Source organism: Perissodus microlepis, chromosome 23 (assembly GCF_051167445.1).
Source record: "Perissodus microlepis isolate ML-2025 ecotype Zambia chromosome 23, ASM5116744v1, whole genome shotgun sequence".
NCBI lineage: Eukaryota > Metazoa > Chordata > Actinopteri > Cichliformes > Cichlidae > Perissodus > Perissodus microlepis.
Window position 1 is genome coordinate 28,758,391 of NC_140482.1, and position 27,789 is coordinate 28,786,179.

Sequence of the window (27,789 nt, forward strand, 5' to 3'; positions counted from 1 at the left end):
TGCCATTCACTAATTGTTACAATGTCAAATTCGAGGACGTTTGATAATCTAACAGTGCAAATGCGCCGTTTTCTTCGGACTAAGGTGGACACAAGGTGTAGGTGTGCAGTTCGGATGACGCTCGTTTCTCTACCTCCTACCGTGAACACCCCTCTCCTGCAGTCCAGAGTGCAACCTGCGTGCTTTTACAGCAAAATGGCGACAGTCTAATAGAGGGAGAGAAGACGGTGTCAGGCGCAGTGACAAACTTGAAGACATGAGCGCTCGTCCTGAGGTAGGTGTTACAGATGCGCGCAGGGATACGTCGTAGCAGGTGCGGTCATTAGTCGGTGATGTGTCACTTATGTCATAGGTCGCTGTGAAGGCAAAACACCGCAGTGAGTGATAACAGGCAGCAGCTTTGTAGTCTTACCTTAACTTAAGTTGCTTCACTATTGCGACACTCACTCTTTGTCCAAGATATCGCTGCTGGAGTTTCTCCGTCTGTGGGAAGAGCAGCAAGCTCGCTGTCGCATAGCCAGTCAAAGTAAAGTCACGGCTCTTAGCTAGGGAGCTTTTTGCTGAAAAGAACAAGACATAGCAAACTGAAGAGTGATGCAGGACACTAAGAAAGTTTTAAGCTGCCAGAATTGCCAGTGGCTAAAATAGAATTTAATTCAAAGAGCTTGCAGGGTTTAGACCCTAAGTTGGGCTTTTAGTGGCTGAGCTGGCAATACAGTGGAAAAACACTACTGGAGAAGCATTCGTTAAGGGAATAGATGAACGCATGAGTGAGGTTGCATTTGACCTTGAGTCATAGCAGTGGCTATGAACTAAATGCATGTAGTGTACTAGGAACGATACAGCATCCTGTAGCAGAAGCCTGTACTAGCTGTCACTGGGTGAGAGGTGAGGAAGTTCTGCTAATCAGTTAACCCACAACACCCAGTCAAGATGAACAAAACGCTTTCCTGAAAAGCAACAATGAACTTATCGAGAGGGCGCCTCATGTGGCATTTGGAGAAACATTGCTTTATTATAATTTTGTTTAGTTATGAGCTCAGATTTATATTTATAATGAGTGTTTCCTGTGATTTTAGGGTTTTACAATTTTTTGCTGTGAGTGTGCATCGCATTCCTGTTATCACCTTTATGCTGGAGGTTTAGTCAAATCAAAGTGTAGACCTACATAAGTGAGTCCATCACTCCCTGCAGGTGTCTAAGGAGGAGCTTAAACAGCTATAGAAAGAAGGCAGCTGCAGCTTAAAAGCCTAGTGTTGGTTTTACTGCATTAGTATACCGCAGAGAGTAAAGGAGTCAACTGCTCGACTAAATAAATCAGATGGTTGAGGCATGTTATCCACGAATTGATTATATGTCACTTGACAAGGTCAAATATTTTAACCAAGATGCCTGAAGTCCCTGAATGCACAGCATAGCAAACAGTTACGTGTTCTCTGTTGGCCTGGCTGGCTGCTTACACAGCTATAAATGAAGACACGTGGGACTACTTAAATGGGAGTACACTGGCCTGAATTAGCAACTCAGCTGAGGAACAGCTGCAGAGATGAGATATTTTAGTAATCAGATGCTCCCACCAAGAATTTGCAGGAATATATCAGACGGGAGGTTTTCACAGAACCACATTGACTGGACCACTGTAGTGTTCACACCACTAGCTGTTTCTCTTGGTGGTGAACATTTCAAGCCCAGTTCAGTTTCCACTGGGCCTGAAACCAGATATTGTTTTCATTATTCTAAACCACATAAAATGCTGGAAAATGGTGAAAATGTCCAACCCAGTTTTTCAGAGACCAAGATGATGTCAGTGAATGCTTGTTTTAGCCACTCAGCAGTGCAAATGCTCAACTACTGCATAAAACAGTGAAAAGCAGGAAATCATTACATTTAAAGCTTGAGACAAAATATTTTTTTTTAGCATTTTTGTCCAATATTTTATGTAATGTGGTGCAAAATATTTTGTTAAACTAGTAACTGCTTAACTGACTAAAGACATTTTAGCTCCAGTTGACATATTTCTTAAAATTTAATCCTCTTTGACAAAGCCTTTCCTGATTTTTGGTAAATGGTGAAAGGACTGATTCTTATATAGTGCTTTTCTACTCTCCCGGAGTACTCAAAGCGCTCTATACAACATGCCTCATTCACCCATTCATACAAGCACTTCTAAACACAAGTGCAAAGTAATCTACATTCACACGCATTCACACTCCGATGAACGCATCGGAGTGCAACTTGGGGTTAGTATCTTGCCCAAGGATATTTGACATGTAGACTGGGGAAGCCAAGGATCGAACCACCGACCTTCCAATCAGTAGCTGATCTGCTCCACCATTTTTGTGTTCAATTTAAAAATAATGAGGGAATGCGTGGATATCGCCTGTTCCTGATAACTGTGGTGATGCTTAAGTGTGATTTCTACCCACAAGGAAGTCTAGCGAATTATACCAAAGCTATACAGCCATGCCTTGACAATATATCGGGGTTGTGACTAATTATTTTCATCACTGATTAGTGTAAAAATTACACCAGAGAGTCAAAACCCTCTTTAACAGGTTAAAAAAAATACTTGATTTATTACTTACTATTGATTTATTACCTCGATACTCACGCCTTGTCACATTTTTATAATGATGATTATGAATCTGATTTTAAACTGATGCTCTGTTTTAAGAGTCACATAAAATGACAGGTGATCTGTTTGTCAACAAGACAATCAGCTCTAAAATATGCTGACAATACTTTTTAGCCTCTGAAAATGATAATTAGCTTCTTTAATATATTTCATAAAACAAGTTTCATAGACTATTTTTTATAGTCTAAAAGGGCGGACAACCCTAATATGGAACGTGGGTAGGGCTTTAGCCAAACAGAAGCTCCACCCACCTGCTTTTTAAATCTTTTTGTTTGGGAGAGAGAGCCAATCAGAAAAAGGTGGTTCAATGAGAGGAAGCTGAAACAGCTTGTTTCTCACAATTTGCAGGATTATTTCAAACAAAAAGGCTCCTGTGATATTCATCAAATATGCAATGTCAGTTTGTGACAAAGTGAGGGGATCAGAACACTTCACTCAGTGAAATTGCAGAAATAAATTTTTACGCTTGCGTTCTCATTACTGTCCCAGTGATTTGATTTCAATATAAATAAATAAGTTAGCTAACCTGGTCTTATTGGTGGACCCAGGTTAAGAAAAGTGCTGCTTGTATAGTGTGTGTTAGCAGAAAGAGATGGAGTTAGATGATATTTCAGTCTGCGTGGTCATTTTTTTTCCTTACATCTGTGTGGATTGCATTTACTGATGACCAAATGTGCTCAAGTTGGCCCAGTGACATTTGCAGCCTTAATCATTTTTGGTTGCTTTGCTATTGCATTTTTGCAGTAACATGCGATAATAGCAAGTAAAACAGGCAATAGAGCTGAAACACCAAAGGCAAAAAAATTCTTACAGAAATAAAGTTGGTTAACTTGAAAATTATTATTGCTTAAGTTCGCACAAACTGTGAAGATTTTAACGGATCCAAAACAATAAGAAAGCTGCTGAGAATGGAGACATATCCCCTCCGGCAGTGTGTGTCAGATGGACTCACAAAATCTTACCAAGGCTTCTCCCCTCATGTGATCCGTTTAGTGTGCAGCTTGTCAGCATAATAATTCTAAAGTTTCTGAACATTTACCTGCTTTTGGCTCTGTTAGAGGTGTTTTATGAGAACAGTGTGGAGTAATTATTGCCTCAACATACACTGATAAGTTAGGGCGTTCTGACTTGTTCTTTTGTTTTACTTACAGCATGATTATCCATATCAAGCTTTTTTCCATATGACAAAAGACAGGAGCATTAATAGGATATTGTCTCTCTTTAGAAGTCATAATGATCCATTCATGGTTTAGTATTCAGACAAGAATAACAACAAAGTGACATGCAGTGAAGCATACATGTCCATAATTTGTTTCAAAGAGCCGCTGAACTGAAATAAATGTATTTGAGCAGTAAAGACGAGCTTAAAATGTGTGTTGATTGTGTTTTAATTGTAAAGCAAAAAAGTGTGTGTGTGTCTAACTTTCTTCTGCTATCATTATTCTAATCATAATCTCAGAGCATAAACCTAAAATGTGACCCTCTCTGAGAAGGTGTTATCATGCAGAGGCACAGTCGCGTGTCTCCTTACCAGCTTAACACCTGAAACTGTAGCTCAGATGTGTGAAATGCTCTGAAACTATAGCTGGGTGTGATTACCAGTCAAATTAAATCTGAGATGTCAGTTACATGTGTCAGTGCTTCCACTCCTACTCTTGGCAGGTTGTGGGGAGTGACAAGCTGGCTGTTGATTATTTTCCAGTGTGAAACAGAATCACTGACACACAGTTAGTGTTTACAATCCCCGAGTCTTTGTTTAATTTCCTTAAAATATAAGTGACTTTTGTGATTTCTGATGTTGGAATTGCCATGACACTGGCATCGTACCGTCAGTAAATACTCAGCTGACTGCTGGATGCTATGTGCTTCTTCTCTGTTTGTATTAGCGAAATGTCAGTAAACGGTCTAGTACAGATGTTGCAGAAGCTGTTTGTCTAGAAGTTTTGTCAGCATTCTGGTTTAAAAAGCAACAATTTTGTAACATTACTATTTTTTGACCCAACAGATTAATGAAAAAATATGGCATGGTTTCATTACACCAGGTTTCACCAGCTTTCATACACAATGTCAGTAATCATTCGGCAGCCTATCCTAATGTAATAAGTCAAACTTTTAGCTGTGTTTAACAACATATAGTGATGTGAAATGGCATGCAGTTTATAACAATATGAAATGGGTTGGATGGCATCATAGCTTTAACAATGCCATGTTAAGGTTCCACCTCTTTACATCACCTTTTTACCTTTTGTTATTGGCTCCATCTCTGAAAGTACCCACGGTTTACGAACCTTATTTTTAATATGAGAAAAGATTGGGTTTCAACCACTTAACGGCAACCACGAGTAGGATTTGTAACAAATCGATTTTATTTTTTCTGTGGTTTTGCATTTGTTTCTGCAATTTAAACTCTTGTTTTTTTGTTTGTCTTTGTCCTGCTTCATTCACTGCTGCCACTTCTGCTGCAAACAGTATGAAGATAATGTGAGAGCTTTTCATTTCCTTGATTTGTGACGGCCGCTCTACTGTGAAGGATTCTTAGAAATGTATTTTAGATGAATACCTGGGGTTAAAGGTGCATGCTCGCATTCTGATTCTTTGACACGTGATACGTTCGGATTATATAAAATGCCTCAAATAAGTCGCTTTTGAACACAGTTAATGTTGACAACTTCCAAACTACTAATTTACTTTCTATTTTAGCTTCAAGTTTGTAATACTTTTGGTCTTCCTAAATCTAAATTTACATATAAATTGAGTGGTACTCCCCTTTTAAATAGTCATGGGAGTGACTTCTTCTTGGAGAGGAATTTCTTTTAAAGAAGAGAAGGACTTGAGCTACTTGAATCTTAATTCACTGGCAGGTGAAATTATTGCAGTCCATCAAAGGCTGATTGAAGCACTGAGCTGTCCACAATCCAGTCTGCTGTTCAGCCTTTGCAGATCAAGCCCTCTCTTATCCTGTTTCACTTGGGCTGTGGACCATTTCCTCCACTAAGGGGCAGAATATGATTACTGATACTCTCAGCCCTCACTCTAAGAAATGAGACACTGAAGAGCATCATCAGTTAACGGGGGTCTTTGTAGTCAGTGATTAATATAAACAGGAAAACTATAACGAGTTGATGTTGGTACATGTTTTTTTTCTTTTTTTGTATGAAACCTTAAGATAAATAACCTAAAGGAAAATCCTTATAAAATTCTAATTATATACAGTCATGACTTACATGTAAGAACATGTACAGAAATTAAATCAGCACAGATCATTAAGTGCACAATCATTCTGTCTTAGTAGGTTGGTTTTAGTATATTTGCATGACTACATCCGAACTACCACAACCTAAAATATACTTATCGCTTATATTCCAAGTTTGATCCAATGCATACAAGTCTGCAAAAATGTCAAATCAGTATGGTCTTGCATTTATCCCTCTGAACATTTCACAAGTCCAAACAACCTCTATCTTTGAGGGTTGGGATTAGCGAGCTTCCATTGTACATGAGCTGCGAGGCAGCTAACCCTTTCTGTGATACCTATCTGAGGTTGAGCGCAGCACTTCCCTCATTAATTTCCCATTTATTCTCTGAGTTGGATGTGATATTTTACAGATTTGAGCATGCGGGGCACAGGTTAGGTGCAATTATGCTGACAGAGGGCTTTTACAGACATGCTCAATGAAATCTGGAGTGTAGGATAATACATGTAGGAAGTTATATAGTGATTAACCTTCATTTCAGTCTCCTCTGCGATCTCTAGGAGGCAAATCCTCCTCCAATCAGCTGTTGCCAGGTATATTATCCAGCCTTTTAAATGACCTTCAAAATAAAAGATAGTGGCAGGCCTGCTTCTTCTAGAGCTTTTGAAGCATTTATTTGCCCTTTTATGTTGTTCAGCAGCATCTTTAAACTACACCTCACTCCCAAAATCTTTATTGGTAAGGCTATACGACTTTACTGGACAATTTCATGTGGAATTTTTGAGCAGTAGCAGTGCAGTGGAGAAATGTTCTGTTTCAGTGTTTGTAGCAGAAATACTGAAATAAGCATAGCAACTCCTCAGGTTGTCATTAGAAGCTTTAACATTGTAGCATCACAATCAATATTTGACAGAAGTAAAATTTTGTATATTAGTTTATGCTTGTTTTTTATGTTTTCAGCAAGTTTCAGTAGCTGCAGGTGCAATGGTGATGTTGTTAGAGTGGTTTTGGTAATAACTCAAGTAGACCTAAACATGTATATAGTATTGATTTTTGAGTTTTATACCAGATCCAGTGAAAACTATAACCAACCTCTAAAAATGACCTTACTCCAGTTGTTATCTTTAATCTATTTATTTTTAATATGGTGTCAGCAGCTACAGTAGAACGCCACCTTTCTAACAACGCACAGAAAAAATCCTGTTAATCTGCTAATGATATAGAAAATAATGAAAGCTCCAAAGTCACAGTTATTAAGCACCATTAAACTGATTAAATACATGAATGTCATAATTTTTGAATTATTATGCAAAGATATTTAACACAATTAAGATTTAAACTTCTTATCTGATATCATGACATTTTAATAACGTGTAATCGTTTTTCACAAAAGCAGCATGATTGATGAAGACACTTTTAGCTAGCTTGTATTTTTCTGCTATTTTTTTAACACTGATGTCGCAGAAAGCCGCCTTTCACAACAATGGCTGTTACCTCCCTCGCCCCTCAAAGAAAGGACATTTTTGAGCCCCTTTGATTTGGTCCGATTTGTTTTGATGTGAGGAGTGAGTGGTTTTTAAAATCTCTTTAACTCCCCAGGCCTGGCCCAGCCTCCCACAGGGCTAATGACCGTAGCCTGGCCTGTGTTGAATAATACAGATGCTTGTGAGGTGCGAGCGGGGAGGAGGGCAAGGGGTTAGACACGGGCCCTCCTCCTACAGTACACTTCCATTGATAAGATTGTATTAATTGGTATGAATAGAGAGGGTTTTCTCCCTCTCCGTGTATACATTTACTATTATACTCATTAGCTTCCTGTTGCCTCCCAGCGAGTTTCTCCTTCACATCCCCCGGGGTCTCCTGGGAGGCAATTTGCATCTCTCCATGGTGTCTCTCTGGGGTTATTGAGGAAATATTAGCCTCTTTTCTTCTGTGGCCGACCCTTTGATTTATTTGGAGCTGGGGCTGATAGAGTGGCACTCACATGTTAATGACCGGCGTTGATATAGGGTCTCGGTGCAAGACGACTCATTGATCCGAGTTGAAAAGGTACAATTGACAAGCAGTACTGAATAATCATCTTACACGCATCTGTGCGTGTGTGTCTGTGTATGTGTGTGTGTGTGGACCTTGAGAAATGACAAGGGATTCCCTCTGCTGTCAAGGCTACTGTGCTCTAGCTGTCCACTTTCCCTGATAGTTAGATAAACAGGCTTCTGTAGGCTTCTGAATTTCTTGCGACTTTTCGACAGGCACAGTTTTGGCTTCTTTGCAGCTCGTGTCATCTCTTTGACCTCACGTGATCACAGTGGCACTTATCTTAGCCGCTTCTAGGACTCTACAACCAATCAAAGGCTGCACGACGCACTTGATCCAGTTTCTGTTTGGAGTCTTGGTCTAATAATAGAATTCAAGGTGACTACTGAGGGATCACTTTGGCTGCCATTAATGAGTGCTGAGCCCCTGCTACCTGCCCCACCCACTCACCCCCTCAGTTTCTGCCATGGCACGCTCATATTATGTGTTAAAGAAAGATAATGAGAGATTTCGTCCTAATACCTGCGATGCTTGACATGCCTCCGAATTTAAGCTCACTGATGTCTGCTCGGCAATGTGGAGCCCGTCCTCAATTGGGAGAGCAGTTTGACACTGACTCGCTTTCATCTGGATGGTCACATGTCTACAGTGAAGCAGCAGCAACAAAGTTTGATATATATGTATATTTCATGTTTTTTTCTCGTCTCAGCCAGAGTGGAACGCATTGGCCTAATCATAGCAACATCTTCTGTCTTGCTTAGTATTTATATACTTTCAGTCATATGGTAATAATAACATTTAATAAAAGCCAACATCCTAACTGCCACTAAATAAAAATACACACCACCGCCATCGCTGCATCTTCTCTGCATACTTATAACAGATTAGAGGTTATGTATATCAATTGTGCAGCTCATGCATATTGTTATGAAGGAGAAATGCAGGAAATGGAAATGTGCCATTTCAACGCGCCAGCACAGCTTGCCAAAAGCAGGCAAGTGGGTTGTGCTTGCGGTGATGGTCGGGTTTGTTTTCCTCTCAGTGTTGGGAGATGAGAAGTCATGTATCTAAACAGAGCAGATATGATGTTTATGAGAGCCATCTGCTTGGCAGCCCTCCTGTGCCCACTGCCCTCTTCAACGTGAGAGGAGCCTCATTAAAAAAGTCACATGCCTGAGAAATTTCTAAGCGCTGTGTTTTTTTTCCCCCCCTTTTAAAAGGAGTGGAGTTTAAAACTAACAAAGCCTTGGGAAATCCCCATCAGACATCCCTCCCTTAATCCATTTAATTTTGAAAGGTATTGTTTAAAGCTTTAAAGTTTATATCGTTTAATCCCCCTCCAACACTACGGGCACCAAATGAGGCCGTGTCAGCAGCTTGAACAGATATAATCTACTCCACACAACAGAAAATCCTCCTTCAAGACAAGGTTGCATGGGTTTCCTGTGAACTCACTGTTTGATGTTTCTACCTGCTATTGAACATGACTTCTGTCTTAACCCAACTGTCACTCGCTCCCTGTCCCCTTTTATCACTCCGAATGTTCTCGCTTCACCTTTCTTCATCAGTAAATCTACCATCACAACCATTTCACTCATTCCCGTTTTTCAGGAGAGGGGGCCGAGGAGAAGTTTGTTGTGGACAGGTTCAAGAGGGTTTTCTGCCTTCTGTTGTTCATATTTTTTTCAGACAGACTCTCAGTTTCTTTTCTTTGAGTCCCATTGTCTCAAAATGAAAACTTTAAATTCTCCACTTATTATTTATTTGTTTAGGCCTCCCACAAATGTATTTATGCTATTTTAATGGCAATAATTAACACAAGAAGAGTGATGCATTTCCGTTTGCTAAGCGTAGAGTTCCTGCCGGCTAGTTGACAAGGTTAGCATAGCACAAAGTAAACATCGCTAAAAAACTGTAAGAAATTACACCTGATGTTGCTTTTACAATGAACTTTTCTGAGCATTAAACAAATGAGATTTATGATGTGTATTAGTGAGCTGTAAACCTGCTGATCGATATTATTAAAAGGCTAGAGCTAGGCTAACAGTCATGCTTCTAGCCCTTATGCTAAGCTACATGTTAACTTTTGTCATTATCAAATATAGCCACATCACATGTCACATGATCTAGCTGTAAGTACAATCACAATTACAAACATAAAGGTTGGCACTAGATTGAATCTGCTGGGAAGACATCAAGGATGCTCTAGACTTTCAATAAAACGTGAACATATTAGTCTAAACTGGAAATACTGAGAGCCAGTTAGAGTTTTAGTTGGTGCACAGTGCACTCAGAAGGTTTTGTCTTATTACACTGAAACTTACATGGGCTGAGAATATAAAATTGTGCATGTAGAGGGGAAGACATTGTTTTCAAGTCTTGTCTTCGGGTCTGGCTTTAAAAGTATAACAATTACGCAGATACAGTTAAAAAATCCGACCAATTAATTGTTCATTTTTATAGTGTCATCATTATGTCATCATAGTGCTGTACTGACTAGAGAGGATGCAATAAAATAATCGATTTAAGTTTAGTAAACCAAACTTTTATTTTAAATTAATTTGAAAATAAAAAGGAAAAACAGTGGGGATCAGTGATTACTTATTTAGGCATAACCACAGCTTACGTGCCCATCTGTCTGGCTGCTTATTGGTTGACGTAACAGGCTGCTGTCTTCTGTCAAATACTGAACACAGGCAGGCCAAAGAGCCATAGTCACTGTAGATGGCTGCCGCTTAACTAAAATGTTGTTTTTAGATCTTAAAAACCATAATCCTTATTTTGATCAACTCTTCATAGTGAAGTTGTGTTCCAAGACTGGATGTATCCCATATATGATAACAGTTTTTTTTGTTTATACTTTGCGGGACTAAGAGACAAGCCTCATATTTAGTTCATAGATGTTAGAGTCCCATCTAACTCCTTGAAAAGAATAAAACTAATTCCTTTGAGTGACATCTTGCTGTAATACTTACCTGTGAGCTTTTATTCTTGTTGTCAAAGCATGCATTACCATTTAATGTGTTCATACTATAAAGAACGTGATATTCTTTGGAACATACCTTCTGTGGTACTCGTATAACATGTTTTCCTTTAGTTTATAATTTGAGTCGTATAACTCCAATATATATTTTCACTCAAGCAGTAAATTACATTGTTTAGTTATCAAAGGCTTTGTGTAATTACATTTGTGCAATTCAGGATGACAGAGTTGATAGTGTCTGCACAAGACGCTGGCATACATAATCACAGGCGAAATCCCATTAGGGAGGATGGAGACCATTATTATGGAAATGACCTTTGGGTGACAAGAATTCAGGGGGATAAAAGAATACTATGTAATCCTGACAAAGAGGCTGTGTGAAGCCACTTGCTCTTTATTTTCTCTTGTGCAAATTTAAGAAATTTATGGTGTTTTATGAATGTGCAATTGTGTTTTGTAGTGTCACATTCCTTTTTTTGTGTGTGCAAGAAGCCAGTTAGTCTGCTTGAGAAGTGAGATTTGGCAGTGCATTGCTAATTTCAGCCTGCCTTTCTGGTGTGTGGTACTGTGGGTAACTGCAAGCCCAAGATAGCAGAAGAAAAACTTTACGATGTGTTTGTTTCTCCCTTTTTTTCCCACCGTGGCACCTTCATTGAGAACTTGCTCACCTTGGGATTACTGGATTGTCAAGCTGAATCTCCGTCTGTTTGTTTTGAGCCACGCTTTGATACTTTCACACTAAAAAGGCAGCTTCATAAATTCACATTGTGTCAAATAAATCAATAGATCCTATTAACTGAGGAAGTTGTGTAGTGCAGTACTTGAGGGACTGTGCCCCCCCCTCGTTCAGGCATTTCTCCAGCAAAGGCAATGGCAGAGGAATGTAAGGTTGGCTCTTGATCCATACAGACAGCTCCAGCAACAGAAATGGTTTGGCTGACTGGTCTCAGTTGGTCTTTAGTGTTGTCTCCACTGTGCTGCCAGCCTGGGTCTTCAGCTGAACAAGAGGAATGAATTTGCTTGGACATTTCCAGCCTTACAGTGCCAACCTCCTGGTCAATCAGTTTGTAGTCCTCATGTGACTTAAAGTTTAGTGTTGCAGTGTTTTTATTTTATATTTTATTTAATAATTGTCTGCTTTCACAAAAATAATACAACAAATATTCTACACCTATAGCCAGAATTTAATTCTTTACTTCACTGGCATGAGATGAATAACATGGCAATGTCAATTCTAGATGTACATATAGTTTCAGTCCAAAATATGTTAGATCACCAAAACAAATGTCCAAAAATGCACAATGGAAAATACACCAATTTTTTTACTGATATTTTTACCACACACAATCAATCTTCCTGAATACAACTTTAAAAAGAAATAACAAGAAAGCTTGCCTGAGGCTGTGCTGAAGAATAAAAGTAGTCAAATATTGACTTCCAAGCTCATTAGAATTGTACAAATGCTGTTTGTGCCTTAAACTGTGTATTATATTTCTATGTTTGTTTGCACATTTCAATAAATTACTGCACCTACTGTATTTCCCACTGTATTGTACCTGTCTCATCTCAAAGTACAGTCCCTTACTTAAACCATATCTGTTGTGTTATATATTATTAGGCAGCATAAACAAATACATCAACCGTATATAAAAGGCTGCATTCACATGTAGGATAAAGATAAAACTCCCCAATTACTCGTATTGATTTTAGCACGGCTTTTTCCATCACAGCACAATTCCACACAGCCGGGATAAGTGCACTCTCCTACACCTCCAACACCTACTGTCATCAGCTAGGCACATTCTTTTTGATTTCACTGGTGTAAAATAAACTCTGTGAAAGACATTATGTAACAACATAGCCTCTCTCCTGTATTTACCATTTTTAGAAATGATATAAGCTCAGGTTTCTTCATCCGCTGTATGTCTTCCTCCATGTTTTCTGTCTTATTAGCCTTTGATTTTCACACTTCACTTGACCTTTTGTTCTAATGATTGTCCAAAACAGCAGAAATGACTAGAAACCTAGACCGTCATCGCACTGCTCCAAGTTCCAGCCTTATAACATAGATGGCTCATGAGATCTAGAGAAAATAATGACAGAATTTAACTAACAACGTGTGACCTTTGCACTCTGTCATTATAATAGAGGCAGGTTTTTGACTCTAGGAATATCTGTCTGCTCTCACAGGAATATTGGAACATGTCTAAAAGAACATGTAAAATTACTCCTTATCTTGTGTACTAGAACAAGTAATTTACAGTCGAATGTTATGGTATTTTCATGAATTCGGATTGTTCGCAGTTGAGAATGACAGGAGGATGAAAGGGAATAGAGCATGACATGTGCTGTAGTTGAGAGCCAGACTCAAAGCTATACCAACGTGAGTACATGGCATGCTTCCCAGCCCACCAAATATCAGAGCGTGCTTCAGGAGATCAAATTAACCGCATAGCTTGAGTTAGCTTGAGTCATTTTTACTGTTAGTGAAGTGAAAATCAGTACTTTTATTTTCTAAATGTGTAGTTTCTGGATGAATGCAATGCAACAGTTTGTAAATAGCAATCATTAATCAATCAGCAATAAAAATAGTTGAATATGGTGCATATAGTATATGAAGTGTTAGTACCAATAATGCTGCATTTATTGTAGTTCTTGGAGGCTTAGCTGTAGTATATAGAGAATTGCATTTGCTAGACATCATTTCATTCACAAGATGAGATGCACGATCGAAGCTGTAGGTGCTGGAAGAACAAAAAAAATGTTAAAGACTTCACAATAAAAGAGAGGTGTTATATTGTTTTCTATTGTGTAACAGAACACAATGATGAACACAAAAGGGATCATGATATTGCTTCTAAATCTCATTTACCAAACTGAAAATACAAAGTGAGAGTCTTGGGGAAAATAGCAGACAGGGTTAGTAAAAGCTCACAGCAGATTGATCTGTGCATACAGCTTAACTGTATTAAAGCTCATAATCCCTGTAAATATCTTCAGGCAAGGCAAAGTCAGCCTTTTAACATTGACTAAATGAAGTAAATAGAAGCAAATACATTTTTAAAATTTGCTTTTCTGTTGAGCCCCTGTTCTTTATATATAGAAGCGAGTTGTGTGAGTTGGCTGCTAATGAGGCTTGCACATTTTCAACCAAGATATTTTGATGGTTTTGCCACCCTGCCGTTTGGGGGTAACAGTGAAGCTCGCTTTAAATGTAGAGCGTCTGTTCCCCTTTCGAACCTTTAACACCACAACAGATGGGGAGAATATGGAGCTCGGAAGGTTTTACCTCTGAGGTGGTAACAGTGAAGCCACTCATTAACACTGAATTTACCACTTCGTTAGCAATGCAGCTTCCTGTAGAGAGAGACCAGCCCTGGATGTCAAATCCACTGAGCACATGTTTCAGACTAAATCTGGTCTGGACAGCAAAATATAATCTGTTATAAGATCCAAAATGCACATTTTTAGTTGTAGTTATTTTTAATAGCTCAGAGCTATTTGGTTTCATACTGTCCAAATAAATAACGAATTTGTATGCCTGTCCACGTGTATGCGCCAAAGTGTATGTTTTCTTTGTGTGAGTCTGTGTTTGTATTTCAGACAGATTGTGTGCCTGCCAATTTGTCAGGATTCAAGTAACAACAGTCTCATGCTGGGATCTGTGTTGGCACCATCACAGAGTGATAAGACGCAATATGATCTCATTGGAGGTGTACTTTGTTCCCATGGAAATTGGTCAATTTTAGCAGGCGACTGAGAACTTTAGGTGGAGAAGCAGGAAGGTTGTATCCCAGAGGTACGCTCACATAATTAAGCATCCTCACCAGGGTATTCAAGGCTAACAGCAGGGTTTGTTGTGAATAGAGGTGGCGAAAGAGGGTGTTGGAAAATCATAATGCGGCACAGAATAATACCACTCTCATTTTACAGAGCAGTGGGAATAGCCCAAAAGGAAAAAAAAAAGATTTTTTCAACAACACCACATTGTCAGTGAGAATGAGAGAAAAAGAATTAAATTTTACTATATTATGTGCAAGAGTTATCTTTTTCTATTTTTACTGTGTATACGTGTAGATGTGTATAAGACGTTGCACGCTTTATTTGACTCGCTCAAAGTTCGCAGAATAATTTTCTTCTTCATATTTCAGAAAGTATCGCTGCTATGTCTGATCTGAAGCTGAATGCGCAAGAGGACAAAGACGTGGAATCGGTGTCTGACAGCCCAGGTCGTACTCGGGAGCCATTACAGACTCACACATTCTCCCCGAAGAACAATGCTGCAGGTCTGTCCTCAGATGAACACGAAAACCCTTTAAATGGAACCCAGCCGAATCCATTTGTATACAGCAGTGTCCCTGCTGTTCCCCATGCAGGCAATTCATTGCCTTCAGGAGCACTTGTTAATGGACCTGGTTCACACCCAAACTCAGAGGTACACTGTGTCCTGAACAAAGGCACTGTTTTATCCAACAGTGTCCTGGATGCCGTGTGGCAAGCGGAGAAGGACACGAGCCCCGAGGTGTTACCACCACCTAGTGAGCTTCAATCAGACGCTTGGAAGAACACAGTGGGACCCGACGTAAAAACACCGGCCACACAGCCATGTGTCAACACGCCACTGTCTCACTCGGAGGAGAATGAGTCTAAACTGGCCTATTCCATGCTGTCAGGTGACAGTGCAGAGCAAATGCACATTAGCCAACCTTTGACAAAACAGACAATAAAAACAAGATCTCCACGGGACATGGAACGGTCTGGAGTCTCCTTGGATGATTATGATAATACTGAAGTAATCAGGTGGGATTCAACAAGAAAATGCTTTTTGCACAATGACAGAAGGCTGGAGACCAAAGTGATGCCCCAAAGAGACAAGAAGCACAATACACACACGAAAAGCATGTTAGGCTGTCTTGAAAAGGTTAACAACAGCTACAGACATTTCTGCAGTGGTAATGATGTTGAAAGTGTTGACACTGGCAACAAAGATGAATTTTTGGGTACACAATCTGACATTAAATATTCAGTTATGCCATTCAAAGACCTTTCTCGGAACATAGCTTTAGACTCTGAGAGCCATATTTATAGCACAGCGCAGGGAGGTAGTAATGAGGAAAATGACCCTGAAGATGAAAACTGTGTTAGTCCAAAAGTGGAACAGTTGAAGGCAGAGCAACTTGAACGAGATTCACTTTTTTTTTCATGCACAACATGCAATGTTAATTTCAAGGAAAAAAGACATTTCCATAGACATATGATGTATCATTTAGGCAAGCATAATCAGGTGAACAGTGAGAATGATTCACAGCCCTTTATATGCGGAGAGTGTGGGCTTTTGTTCTGTGATAGCAACTCCCTCATGAGGCACATCATTATTCACCAAGATAGGCTGGAAAAACTTATGGAGGAAATCGAAGGTCTCAAAAAGACTGAATTTGAAGACGGGGCCACCGCAGTGCCGTGCTTTCGGTGCACACTTGGTTGTAACTGCCAAAAAGTCTTTGTCCAGGGTACCAAAACACATGATAATCTGAAGCACTACTACTTTTGTGAGGAGTGTAATTACATTTCCTTGACACGGCAGGCACTTGTAGCACACTTACATGTCGCACACCTCAACACACACCAGCCTCAAAAGAGGAAAATGAGTCATACTAATGATGCAGAGGGAGCACAACATGTTCCGTTTCAGTGTAAAATGAGTTTTTTCCCAAGGAGAGACAAAGTAGTGTTAGGAAAACATTCTGAAATGTCATATGTTGGCAAATATAAAACAATGGCTCGATGTAAACCAAATCTATTTAAATCTACTTTAAAGGAAAAACTCGACCGTTCCACTGAAAAGGGGGATTTTCACATTCAAAAAAGTATTGACAACACTGTAAATTGTCATCAGTTTAAACCCAATGCCAGCTGCACTAAAAGCATGCTGTCGCCATATTTGTGGAGAATCGACAAGCATGGAAAGTTACTCTTACAACCAGCAGAAAAATTGGATGTGGAAACCGATCTCACCTGTGTACAAGAAGATGCTGAAAACAATGACCGCAGGGCTTTTGGCAGCTTAAAGCTGGCAAACCGTCCTACAGCCGCTGCTTTTACAGCCAGGAAGCTTAAATTGGACCAGATGTTCCGTCTGGGAAGCAAAAATGACCCCGTAAACGGGAGTTTACAAGTACAAGTAAGCCAAAATTCTCCATCAATGGGAAAAATGACTACACCTTTGCATAACACTACTGAAAGAATGAATGGTAATATATTGCCTGGGCTTAGCCAGAGGCTTAAGAAACAGTGTGCAGTTAGGGAGTTAAAGAAAGGCTGTGAGGGTGATGATAACTTCAGTGATGACACCAGCGAAGCTACAGGCAGCTTCTTGGAAAGCAGCGAGAATGAAAGGAACTCATATGCTCGGAGGTATTTGAAAAAGAGGCAGAGCTTTACAGCCAAACACCAAAGCCCCCACGCACTCAAGGTTGAAGATGATGGAGATGAAGACTGCAGTGACATAGAACAGCTCATAATCAAAGAGGAGCACATTGAAACGACAGTGAGTGATGATTCCACAGAATTGCCTAATACATCTCCAAGTGATAGTTTTGATATGTCCCCCACACCATCAGTAAAACATAAGCCCTGTCCTTACTGTCCCGCCACGTTTGAGTCCGGAGTGGGTCTGTCCAATCACGTGCGAGGACATCTTCACAGAGCTGGGGTGAGCTATAATGCCCGGCACATGGTTTCACCGGAGCAAGTGGCGTTGTGGGACTCTCAGCCAAGAATCCGCAGAAAGATTTCTACTGGCATGAGAAAAAAAGGTATTATTTTAACAAATAATAAATACAAACCGAGTCTGAATGGACTGTGTGCCAAAACTAATATCCCTAACACCGATTGCCTCATTATAGCCTAGCTTGTACAATATTAGGTGCCTGCACATACTGTAGAATTTTAGTGTAAGCGTGCCACCTATCAGATGTGTTCTGTATGTCCTTAAATGCTATCAACAGATGAATAACATTATATTTTGTAATTTAGTTAGAAAATCATTTTGCATTTTTGATAGGAGAAAGAAATGGAGGCAGGGATGTGTTGGAGCAAGCATCTATAATCTTAGTCAGTGGGATTGCATATTGCGCACCTCTCTATAGAAGCTTTGGTTAATTACTCCATGATAGAAGTCAAAGTTCTTCAAAGCTCCACAACCATTTCAAAGTGGCACTTTAGGATATGGTATAGTGTTTACGATTTACTATTTCTGTGATCGGCAGTAGGGTCTATTATATGACTTACATATAAAAGCAGCTATAGAAAATCTATATCTATAAAGTTTCACATTTCAAAATGTACACTAAAAATAGTTTTTTTCTTTCCTTAAATTGTGACACACTTTTCTTATATTACAGCTGTTAAGCCAGAAACTCGAGGACAACACACGTGTCCTGTGTGTTTGGAATGTTTTGATAGCAAAACTGGCATCTCTAACCATGTGAGGGGACACCTGAAACGAATAGGTACAAAGGTTACCAGCAGCAGTAAGTCTCCGCTGTGCGCACTAAATGAATTGCTACAGAACAAAACGGAACATTGGAACAACCTTCTGACCAAGAGTCAGTTCTCCTCTCAACCTTTAGCCCCTCAGAAGTTCATCTGCAGCAATGGCCTGTTTCTGATGCAGACAAGCATCCCAGGGAAACTCCAACATGTCAAAAGGAGTCTGCATCCCATAAAGAAAAGCCTTGTGTGTAAACACATGGTAGATAACCTCTCAGAAAGGAAGAAGCTACAGGGGGAAGCAGAAAGAGCCACTACAGCCACATCAAGCACTTTAGTTGAACTCCTCAAAGCCAAACAGGAAAGTGTGGAGCTTGCAGTGAGCCAAGAAGCCTATGCAACCAGGATGATCTGTGAGATGACCAACGATTATATGGCCGAAACAGAGATGACCAGTCGGGAACCAAACTGGTCTGCTGGTATGGAATCTTTAAGTCTAGATTTGGACAGCCAACATACTGTATGTAAAATACATCATTTTTAAATGTTATGCAAAACCAGCCAAAGCAGAAAAACAAAAATTGAGGTATGACCCATTATCATGCATTTAATAGATCATATGTAGGGCAAGCTACTGTATGCAAGCTATTATATCATTAAGTGTAGTTTATTGTTGCGTTTTAATTGTTTTTTATTTAATTGTCTTTTTATTTCTCAATTAATTATCAGTAGAGGAATAGCATGTTGACCCAGGCAAACGCTAGGCTTGCATAAAACATAACCGCCTCCATATCAACAACAACTTTATATCTTTTAAATTCAGAGTGTGCCCTGTTTTTGAGCTGCTTCACTTGCATGGAAGTCAACTAATTCTCAGATTTTAATTCATATTTTTATTACAAATTTACCATGTCTCATCCCAGATAACGTGTTTATTGTCGACAGAATACAGTTAAACAGTGTGGGAATTGTTCACAGTCATTTGATTTGTGGGAAAAACACATTCTCTGCATAGAATGCCACCAAAGTGCTTTTGAAGTTCATATTAAAAAAACATGAAATCCTCTTGATGTTGTGTCACAAGCCCATCATCCACGAATCCACAATTTTATTTAATGTCTGTCCAAATCAAATTTTCAGTAAGGTACTAAGGAGGAGGTTGATAAAGATTTCAAAGCTGCAGTGTACTTCCCAAAGATGTTTTATCCCATGTCTTCTGTCCTAAAGACTGATTTAATGGCAATTTGTAGAATAACATTTGGGTATTAACGTAAATGCACCACCGAGTTCATTTCTTCTCACCTCAAGGTCAAGATGACTCTCAAATCATGTGTTACTCACATTTTTGGGATATTTTTCTTTGACATACAAATACACTGAAAAGTAAAATCAGGTTCTTTAATTTTTGAAAGATCGTTTGGGATATCTACTGAACTATGCCAGATATCATTAATCATTAACATGCAGTCTAGTGTACAGCATCATTGCTGCCAGTTTTCCTGTAAAATGAATATATCTGTGATTTTGTGTGTGTGTCTCTGCATGTGTAGTTTAGGAATCCTTTGTGACTCCCTCGAGGTGGCGAATTGTATGTGAAAAAAGTCCCCCTGAAGACACAAGATTGTGTTAAACTTTACCAGTAACACTTTCCAAACAGGAGAGTGCAAATAAGATGCTTAGAATGCAGCCAGGTGGAAGAAGACTTTAGCGCACACTGGGACTAACAGTTTATCTGATAATAAAATTACTGCATGAACTTAAATATATTCTATATTTCTTCGTAAATATTCAACTTCTAACGTTTGGAAACTTGGATTTGTCACATATGGTATCATGTGCAGGCTAAACTGTATTAAAATGAATATATAACCTAAATATTAGGGAAATGTAAAATACACTCACATCATTTATTTTATTTTTCAGGGGAATGTGACTCAAAAAAGATTTATATTCAGTGTGACAGCACCTTCCCCACTGTTTCCCAGCTTCCTGGTCATATTCAAGCAAATGCACACAGGAAGAGGATTGCAATTTTTGAAGAAGAAGGTAATTTCTGTTGAAGTAAAACGAAAAGCAGATGATATTTGCTGTATTTAGAGACAAAATGTTTCAAAATGTGCATTTAGAAGTTCCCGTCAAGGATAAACGGATGTATTTCTTGAGATAAAGAATTCTGGTGCTTTATTTTCTAGACTATGATTTTAGGAAGAAGAAACCAAGACTGAGGCCGGAGCTCAAAAATAATAATTTACCTTCACTGAATACTGAGATGTGCACACTGACCTGCAGGTAAAAGGAATGAAAGGCTACATACACAGTATTTCAACAAAACAACGGTTAAACCGGCAGATGTATAAAGGACAAGTTGGAATATTGACATTTGCATGTTTGGTGGTTGCAAGCAATTTGTCTGCACCCAGTTTTACGACTGTATATTTGCACACCATGATGTCACCCAGTGGTTTGTAAAGTCCTGGACAGCTCAACTTTTCTTAATAGTAATTACCACATTGCTCTTTTGGGCCAGAAGGAGCCACTCAGAGAAGCTGTTTGGCTTTGAGAATGCATTTAGCTCAAACTTGCTGCATATACCTGGTAGTTCAGCTAGATCTAACTTAGATTCTAACTATAAACAAATCACTGAGGAGTTTTTTTGGAACCGAACTACCACCTGCTGCAAAGGGTTAAAAGTCCAGAAACTATCAACGAATACTCTAGGAACTTAAATTGCGGTTTGAATATCTATGGAGAAAAGACTGAATGTAATAGTTAAGATATCTGTGGAGCTTGGGGGAAAGCAAATAAAATAACGTCCGTTTTGCTTTAGGAAATGTATTGCTGTCCAGGAACGTGAGATCATCCAGTCAAAGAGGTTCTTAAAATATAGTGACTGTCAAGTGTAACAGGTAGATAAGACTGAGTGTCATCAGCATAACAGTGATAGTGAACTTATGCTCCAAAAGTCAAGTTACAAACACAGCCATGGTTTAGTAACTTCTATTAGTTAAAGTGCCAAAGTGCCCATGTCTCTAACAATGCCATTTTGAAGCCTCAATGAATTTTATATAGTTATGGAAAAGACTGAAAAACATGAGAATCTTTGATTTCAATGTATAGAATGAATAAAACTACATCTTAGTTAGAAGGCGTTAGAAGAAATGCATGAAGTCCAGAAACACTGACAGTTTCTTTTGGTGTATCTCTACAGATTCTGCGACCTAGTTTTTCATGGTCCCTTTTCCATTCAGGAGGACTGGATCAGGCATTTACAGAGGCACCTTCTGCACACCAGCGTACCCCACTCAGGGAGAGGGATGGTAGAGGTTTTAGCTCTTCATCAGAAAATACAACTAAGCATGTCTCACGGGGACCCAGAAACTGGGTAGTTTTACTTCCAGATCCCTCAAAATCTATGTATTTCTCTCTCTCGCTCTCTTTCTCCCTCTGGATATATAGATATATCTATATATATCTATACCAGCATGTTTCTGGAAAGAAGTATTTTAGTAATCCAGGCTACTATATAGTATAAATTTTCAGTATATTTGCAAAAACTTAATTATAGTATATTTTAATGCAACACTTTGCCTCAGCTAATACGACTAATAGGATTCCTGTTTTTTGACTGCAGAATAAATTATGCGCAACAATATGTATGATCCAAAAAATGTTTTTGTCATTATATAAGTGCCTTGTTAATTCAACAAAACAACTGCTCAAAAATCAGATTTTTGTAAGAAGGTTTTTATTATAATACAAAAACTTAGAAGGAGCATTAGTTAGAAGGAGAACTACACTTTAAAAATAGACAAGAATTTGAATGTGTTTCATGTTTCATTTTCTTTTAGAGATAATATTCAGTGAAACTGTTGCTCTACTTGTATGCAGAGTACAGAGTGTCATTAGTTTGTGGATGCTTTGTACAATTTCACCTCTATGTACCTGCATCAGAGACAGAATTCTTCTTAATCCAAATGACATTCAAGACGTTGGGACAGCTTGTTCTGTCATCATTTGTTCTTTGCTTTAACCTTCAACATTCAGCTTAATTTCTGAAATCTGATTCTCATTGTTAGGCACAACAATAGCTTTTTATGAAAAACCCTCTTTAGTTGTAACAAAAGTTATATTATTTTCTATGATTAGCTCTGTGTTTCCAAAGGTGCTGTCTTTGGTTCAGTGGAAATGTGTTGTAATTAGAGACATCACGCTTAAGATTCATACTTAACAATTTAAAGACAACAAGTACTGGAAATACTATGAACATTACCTATTATACAAATTCACTTGCACTTAAATTTGTCACAAATTTTGCATGACAGGACTTCTGGCTATGCGCTAAGATAAATTTAGGTATTTCAGCATGTGAATAAGTACTTTTGCCAGGTCCTTTCAGTAAAATGTAGTAGTTTACCTTTTTCTTAGTACATTTTCATAATTGTATTCTCTACATTGTATATTTTAAGAACAGCTAAGGCTTTGACGTGCGTGATCTAGTCTGGCTGAACTTATTGCCAAAGCACTTACCTCAATTGTAACACTTTTGATTTATACTATATTAAAAGCCAACAAATAGTATATTTAAAAATCAGAAATTTAGAGTTAGCTAAATCAAACAAATGCTTGCTCTGGTTTTACAACCAAATGCCATGAAAGGATAACTATTTTATGCATTTACTTGCCTATTTTGAATATGAAAAACTGCAGATATAGTATCTCCTAACATGTTGTACAGTTTAGCTTTGTATTAATACATGTTGTTAAATCAATTTAAGAATTCCAATTTGATTTGGATTATATCTTCTGCAATCAAATATTCATACAATTGTGATGAAACTTGCATGCAAATATTTGTATAGAAATCAGCTCCATTGATATTCAGCATGTGTGATATGAAAGAAGTGTTGTAAATTTAAGGAATTAAACACGTGTTTATTTGTTGATGCTGTGCCAAATTACATTAGTGACGTTTTTCAAGATCTTTTTAATCTGATTAAAAGATCTTATATGATGTGATACCATGCTTAGAGGAGCATCTGACTCCTCTCAGCTGCACTGGCATTATTTACGGCAGCAGTTATGAGGGACTGAGCAAAAGGTTTAACGAACATGCGGATAATTGAGCAAGGTGAGATTAGAGTAAACAAGAGACTTCATTTACAATAAAATGGTGTTTATCACACAATATGCTGTTGAAAAGACATGTTAATTAATAAACCTTAGCTGAATCACAGATCAACAGGCAGGTGCACATTTGCACACTGAAACAAACATTGCTGGCTGGAAGAAGTCCTAAGGCAATTTGAGTGTGGGTGATTGAAATCCATACTCGACTTCCAATGTAAAAATATATTCCAAAGTTTTTCTGAAAATAACACGATGTCTGTTTTGTGTTTCTTTTCCTCTGCTGTGTCTCAGCAGGGAAACATAATCCAGGGCAAAGAGAGAGAGAAAGGAAATTTCTTGGTGTAAAACTGTAAGCTTGAAGGATAACCACTTGCGTTGTTGAAAACAGACTCCAGAAAGAAGGTTCATAACATAGCAGGCCTTGGTGACAGCATTCTGTCACTCAGTCATTGGTCACTGTTCCTTTAATATTTTTCACCTTTGTTCAGCTGCAATTTTTCACTATACATGGAGAAGTCTTTTTTGTACTTGTGCCAATGAGTATTGTCAGCATTGGCTCTAGTGAAGTGCAAACACACCTTTGAACATTTACTTCTCTCTGCCATTGTCAATAAAAGCAATGTCTTCCTATGTGTCACCTCTTGCAGCAGCTGCTCCACCCTCCAACCCCTTAGAAAGATCTCTCTCCTGGACTGGGAATAGTAAAAGATGCATGTTAAATGAATATCGCCATCTTATTGTAAATCAGAAACAGAGTTGATTAGACACAAGAGACGTGTGCAGCATAAAAAAGTGAGATCAAGCCAACATGTTCAGATTCATATTTGAAAGGGGCTTTCTCTTTCCGATACATTTTAAACAGACTTTTGCACATGACTGAAGATGTCTTTATTTGCCTTTATTTAAATGTATTATGTTTAATCAAGACACAACCTTGGCAAATGCCAGTCGAAATAACTCGACAAATGAGAATTCACAAACGGTTAAATTGATTGGCCGGTTTGTTTGTAACCAAAAAGCAGAACCAGTGCCTGTAAGACCCAAACATTGGTGTCATTACCCTATTAAATGGCAGTTTTCAGATATTATCACTCCAGTAGATTTGGCTAGTGTCTTCTAGCTCACTAGCAGGCTGTTTTAACCTCGTTAAATTACGATGTTGGCACAGATAACAAATAAAAGCAAGGTAGAAGTGACAAAGTTAGTATTCAGTGGTAGTGGGGTCAGTGGTGGCATGAGACATTTGTTGCACTGGGGTTTGTGTCGCAGCTGCAACTGGTTTTTAGACTTTATTTTACAACTAATATGTGCTGCTTAATGGGCCACAAACATCCAAAGTTAGTGAATAAACATTAAAGCTCTTCATAGAAACTCAAAAAAACACAGTTGTCCTGCTGTTTATCCCCATTTTTCCCATTAATGTTCTGCTACATCTATTTTAAAGTCAATTATATATTTGTGGAAGTAAATGAATATTTTGCTAGCTTCAACCATGCATGAATATAACAACAGTGAAGCCAGATGCGAGTTTAAATGACTTTCTCTTGCTGCTTCAGACCTGCAGTGCCTTTGAAATCTGTGAGTGGAAATATTTCACAGTATATAGTAAGTGATGTCTTTTACATTCAGACAGCAGCAAATTCATTGTTTGTGTTAGTGCAGGATGGCCATTGCCTTACAGATCTTCAGCTGTAACAAGATTCACATTCAGACAAAAGAAAATCTGAGTGCTGGTGTCACTTTGTTTGGAACATGTAGAGGAAAAATAATAAAGATATGATCTAAATAAAGGCAAAATATGAATTTGTAGTGGATTTAATGGAGTAGAGTTTAAGGTTGATTGGTGCTTATCATGTATTAATCTGTTTAATCTGCCCTGAAAGTGGTGGCGTAAACAACCTCAAACACCACAGCAATTTTTTTTGACAAAAACGTCATCATTCTAATTTCAAAGAAAAGTCTCTTTGATTACAGAGCACAGATGCAACTTTTAGCAGCAGCAGCTGGAGTTGCCGCTTTCAGCTGTCTAAAGGTGTCTTATGTGATAATGAATCAGCCCCTTCCCCACAACACACAACCTGATTTTATTTGTTATGTTTAACAAAATTTGTTGCAATTCAGTTGGGTGAAAGATGCACATTTCAGTGTCATTTTGCACCATTATTCCCAACAGAAAGTAATATTAGGGCTATGTGCTATTTTAAACTCCAGTGTTTTGCAGCAGAACTGGCTGGGTATTTGATGTTTCTAATGCTTGAGAGCCACTTCTGGGTTTTCTACTTACCAGTGGCAAAGGGGGCTAACCCTGCAGTTTATCTTGGGCAGTATTTAAAGCAGCGATCAAAGCTGTACAAACCAATTGTCATCATGCTTCTCTGGAGGGAATTTTGAAGTACATTAATACTCCTTCTTTGGGAAATAATTGTGCCACTCTGTGACTTCATTAGGTCTCCTGGCTGTTTCAAAAGATGTTCTCTCTGGAGGTTGAAAGCCACATCGCTGGCAGACAGCATCCCAAGGGGCTGAATGAATAAAAAAAAGGAGAGATTATAATGAGATTGAGTTAGCCATGACCAGAATTGGGCTTTTCATTATCCCACTGGCTGGAGAGAGAAAGAGAGAGAGAGCAAGAGAGGGGGACAAGGCTGACAAAAAGAAATGTGTTGTTGCAGGACCTGCTCGCCATCTGCCAACTGGGTCCAATGGTAGGCAGCCAATGCATGCTTATCATTTCCATGGGTATCAAAGGGGCCTCCTCTCTGGAGATTTCACCATTAAAACTGCAAGCGCTAACCCCGTACAAAGAGCGAAACACGCATTTAATTCAGAGGTAACAGTTTCTGTCAATTTAGCAAATCAAAATCAGGGGCAGCATAAAAAAACCTTCAATTACTTCAATTTTTATGATGCGTACGGCAGTATCCCGAAAGAGTATGCATCAACCAGAAGGACTTTTTTATTAGCTATGCTTTTATAAATAAATATATATTTTTTTTCAGTGTCTGTGGCAGCAGTGAATCAAAGGTCAGGAGCATTGATCGTGACCTGTTCCTTTGGCCAGTTATTTAGAAGTGCCACATATTGTCTGTGTAAAAAAAGAAAAAAGAAAAAAAAGGAGAAGAAAAATCAATAGGTTTCCATTATCTGGTTGGGCAGTGTCACTGGCCTGTCAATGATCCTGTTACAGCGGCGGTACAAGGGTGACACGGGCCCACACTCAATCGCTGCTGACAAGAGGAAAACATGCTGACAGGCACCGGGAACAAGTTGGAACACAGATTTGCACTTCAAGCAGCCGTCCGAGGAGGTATCGTGCAAGGCCACCACGTGGCAGAGGGGGTGAGCTGGGTTTGGGTGGATGTGTAGGGGTTGATAGGTGGGGGTGGTGGTGCTGGGGAGGAAGGCGGGTGATTCCCAGCCAGCCTCCTTCTACTGTCTGACTGTCTAGCTCTCAACCACAAATGCTTTTATCCTCCTATAAATTATTCACCCCTGGATACACCAAAGGAAACTCGCTTGCACTGATTGTGGCTGAGGGGAGATTCATAAAACCTATGCCCCAGTCTGCATCCACTGCAGCTGCCTGGACACTCCTGCAAACTTCTCCAAATCTCACCTACTCTATGCAATATAAATATAGGTTATGTTAAGCATGAGCATTGGAATACCCATGTTTTTTGGGCTTTGTGAATGGTGTCAAAAGCAAATTTGCCAAATCTTTGTATTTACAGGTATTAATCATTTTCCATAGTTATTGACTTTCTGACACATTAGCTCTTCACCTACAAAGAAAACAAGAGTCGGCTTTCATCAGTCAGTCCAGATGGCCAGTCAGAAATTAAGGAAGACATCAACTGTCTCTTGAAAGAACATGAATCAATATATTTTGACAAGGATCAAATGTGCTTCAGATGAACCTTTTTGCCCTCCCAAAGCAGTCTTTCTCCTCTTGTCAAACCTCTTTATTTTTGTTTGTCTACATATAATGATCACATTTTCAATGACTCTTGATTTTAGCGACTACTTTTAAAGGCATAATGAAACTGAATGCAATCATCTGCGGTCTAAAGTCGACATATAGCTAACAAAATACTATACGATATACTTTCATTCTGTGTGCCCAAGTCGTAGCCAGCGTGCGCTACTTTTCATTCTTTTTATTTTCATAAAACAGGCCTTGGGACACTCGTGACGTCACGTCCCTGGTTAGAGAAAAATACCGTCCTTCTTTTTTTTTTCTTTTTCAATTACACATACATATGTGTACATTTTTTTTCTTCATATGTAGCCAATTCTGTTCATAATGACTGGGGAATTCAGGT

The 27,789-nt window shown here is 38.8% G+C and overlaps 1 protein-coding gene across 1 annotated transcript; it reads left to right on the top strand.

The window, feature by feature from the left end:
* znf644b (zinc finger protein 644b) lies at positions 1–25,264 on the top strand. Its single transcript, XM_084921992.1, has 6 exons — positions 1–274; positions 15,001–17,664; positions 18,253–18,819; positions 20,264–20,386; positions 20,533–20,629; positions 21,549–25,264. The coding sequence occupies exons 2-6, from the start codon at positions 15,015–15,017 to the stop codon at positions 21,724–21,726; spliced, it is 3,615 nt and encodes a 1,204-aa protein (XP_084778118.1). The 5' UTR covers positions 1–274; positions 15,001–15,014; the 3' UTR covers positions 21,727–25,264.
* Positions 25,265–27,789: the final 2,525 nt, after the last annotated feature.